The sequence below is a fragment of the Malurus melanocephalus genome, unplaced genomic scaffold, assembly GCF_030028575.1.
Source record: "Malurus melanocephalus ecotype Western Australia unplaced genomic scaffold, MMel_1.1 scaffold_1051, whole genome shotgun sequence".
NCBI lineage: Eukaryota > Metazoa > Chordata > Aves > Passeriformes > Maluridae > Malurus > Malurus melanocephalus.
The window spans coordinates 69,336-71,103 of record NW_026624283.1 but is presented as its reverse complement, the minus strand read 5'-3'; the positions used below and the strand labels follow the sequence as shown (position 1 = coordinate 71,103).

Sequence of the window (1,768 nt, the reverse complement as noted above, 5' to 3'; positions counted from 1 at the left end):
GGCAGGGCTGCTCCTCATCTGACCGATCCTCAGCGCTGCCAGGGCCCTGGGAAGCAGAAAATAGCTCCGACAGGCTGGGCAGGGCTTYGCTCTGCTCTGGATCCCACTTTGCCTGGCAGGGGACAAAAATCAGCCTCAGGGATGTGCTGGACGGGCCCTGAGCAGGGCACTCCCGGCCCCAGGGGTGGCACAGTGGGGTGGRGGCACAGTCACAGGGACAGGGGAAGTGACATCCCCAGGGATTTCAGGATTTCTCCCGGCTGTGGGAGAGCCGCACGTCAAACACCCCCAAATTTAGCCTCTGACACAGCATTYTGTCCGTCTGGGCTGGCTCTGACGACACAAGGGTGGCAACTGTCACCTGCTGGGCCCTGGGGCAGTGGGGACAGCAGCTGCCAGTGCCAGGAACATTCACAGTCCCTGGGCCAGCACCACGAGACAGCGGGGACAGCGCTCCTGGAGCATCCCCGTGTCTGCAAAAGGGCTCAGATTCAGCCCTCCCTGCCTTCCCAAAGAGACCAGCAAGGAGCTGGGGGCTGAGCAGAGCCTTTCCCTTTGGTGTTTTGGGGTTCTGTCCCCTCCCAAAGCTCTGGGTGTGAAGGGTGTCCCATAACTGAAGGGCTGAGCACTGCGTTAATTAATGCCCCATTAATTTGGGCTCATCCCAGCGGGTCTGGGGATGCTCAGGGACCCTCCAGGAGCTCATCACTCCACACCTCTTTGTCCTTGGGGCCACTTCCCTCTGGGGCTCCCTRAAAACATCAGCTGAGGCTCAGCATGGCCACGGTCCCTTTGTGTCCCCAATGGTGCCCCTTCCCCGGGTGTGGGCTCCCAGCTGGGCACTGCCCACTCTCCCTGCTCCACAGGGACAACACCAATCCAAGGCAGACAGGAGAAGAGCAGAGGCAGATTTATTCCTCTACAGACCCACTCTCACCCCCCACAGCCACCCAGGGCAGCATCTGGGCACTGGGATCCCCTTTTTCCTCCGGAGCACGGTCCAGAACTGAGACACAGCCTCACAATTTAGGGTGGGAGTGATCCTGGGGTGGGAGCAGAGCGCCCTGCACGGTGACCTGACCTAGGGGAAAGCTTGCACTGCAGTCACTCACACTCACACTTCAGTCCCACTGTTTTTTTTTTTTTTTTTCCCAGTTCCAAGTCCCTTCTTTTCCAGCCATCAGCCTTGAGGAGCAGAAGCGTGGCTGCCTCAGGGCCCTGCTGAACACTGGTGGTGAGAAACAGAGTCCTGGCATTGTGATACCCCATCCCTGTCCCCCMAACCTCCCCACAACCACACCCTTTAGGACTTTTCCTTCTCTTTCCCCTCCTGGGACTGTTCTTCTCTCCCCTCTGGCTGCTCCTGCTGGGTTATCTTCACCTCGTTGACTCTTGCCTTCAGCTCCTTGCCTGTCCGGGGAGCCACGATGCTCAGGATGCCATCATGGGACAAAGTGGCYCTGACCAGCAAGGGATCCACGTCCAGGGGCAGGATGTAGGTCCTGGTGAACTCCCTGGAGATAAATCCGTGGCGATCAGCCTTCTGTGGGTGCTGGCCCACCACCTCCAGCAGGTTGTCCACGGTGCGGACGCTCAGCTCGTCGGGCAGGAACTGGCAGACGTCCAGGAACACCTGGAACTTGTGCTGGTTSAGGCAGATCTCCGAGGTGCCCCTCTCCAGCTGCTTGTTGATGCGGGGACGGATGTAGTAGCCGTGGTACAGGGCAGGGGCCAAAATCTCGGATGGGGACACACCTGGGAGGGAGAC

General features: G+C 59.7%; 1 protein-coding gene across 1 annotated transcript in view; it reads right to left on the bottom strand.

Moving 5' to 3' along the window:
• Positions 1-932: 932 nt before the first annotated feature.
• HSPB2 (heat shock protein family B (small) member 2) overlaps positions 933-1,768 on the bottom strand; it is a 3,255-nt gene continuing 2,419 nt past the window's right edge. Inside the window, exon 2 of the mRNA XM_057386784.1 lies at positions 933-1,755. Within this exon, the coding sequence (XP_057242767.1) occupies positions 1,304-1,755 (452 nt within the window). The 3' untranslated portion in view covers positions 933-1,303. The remainder of the gene's footprint in view (positions 1,756-1,768) is intronic.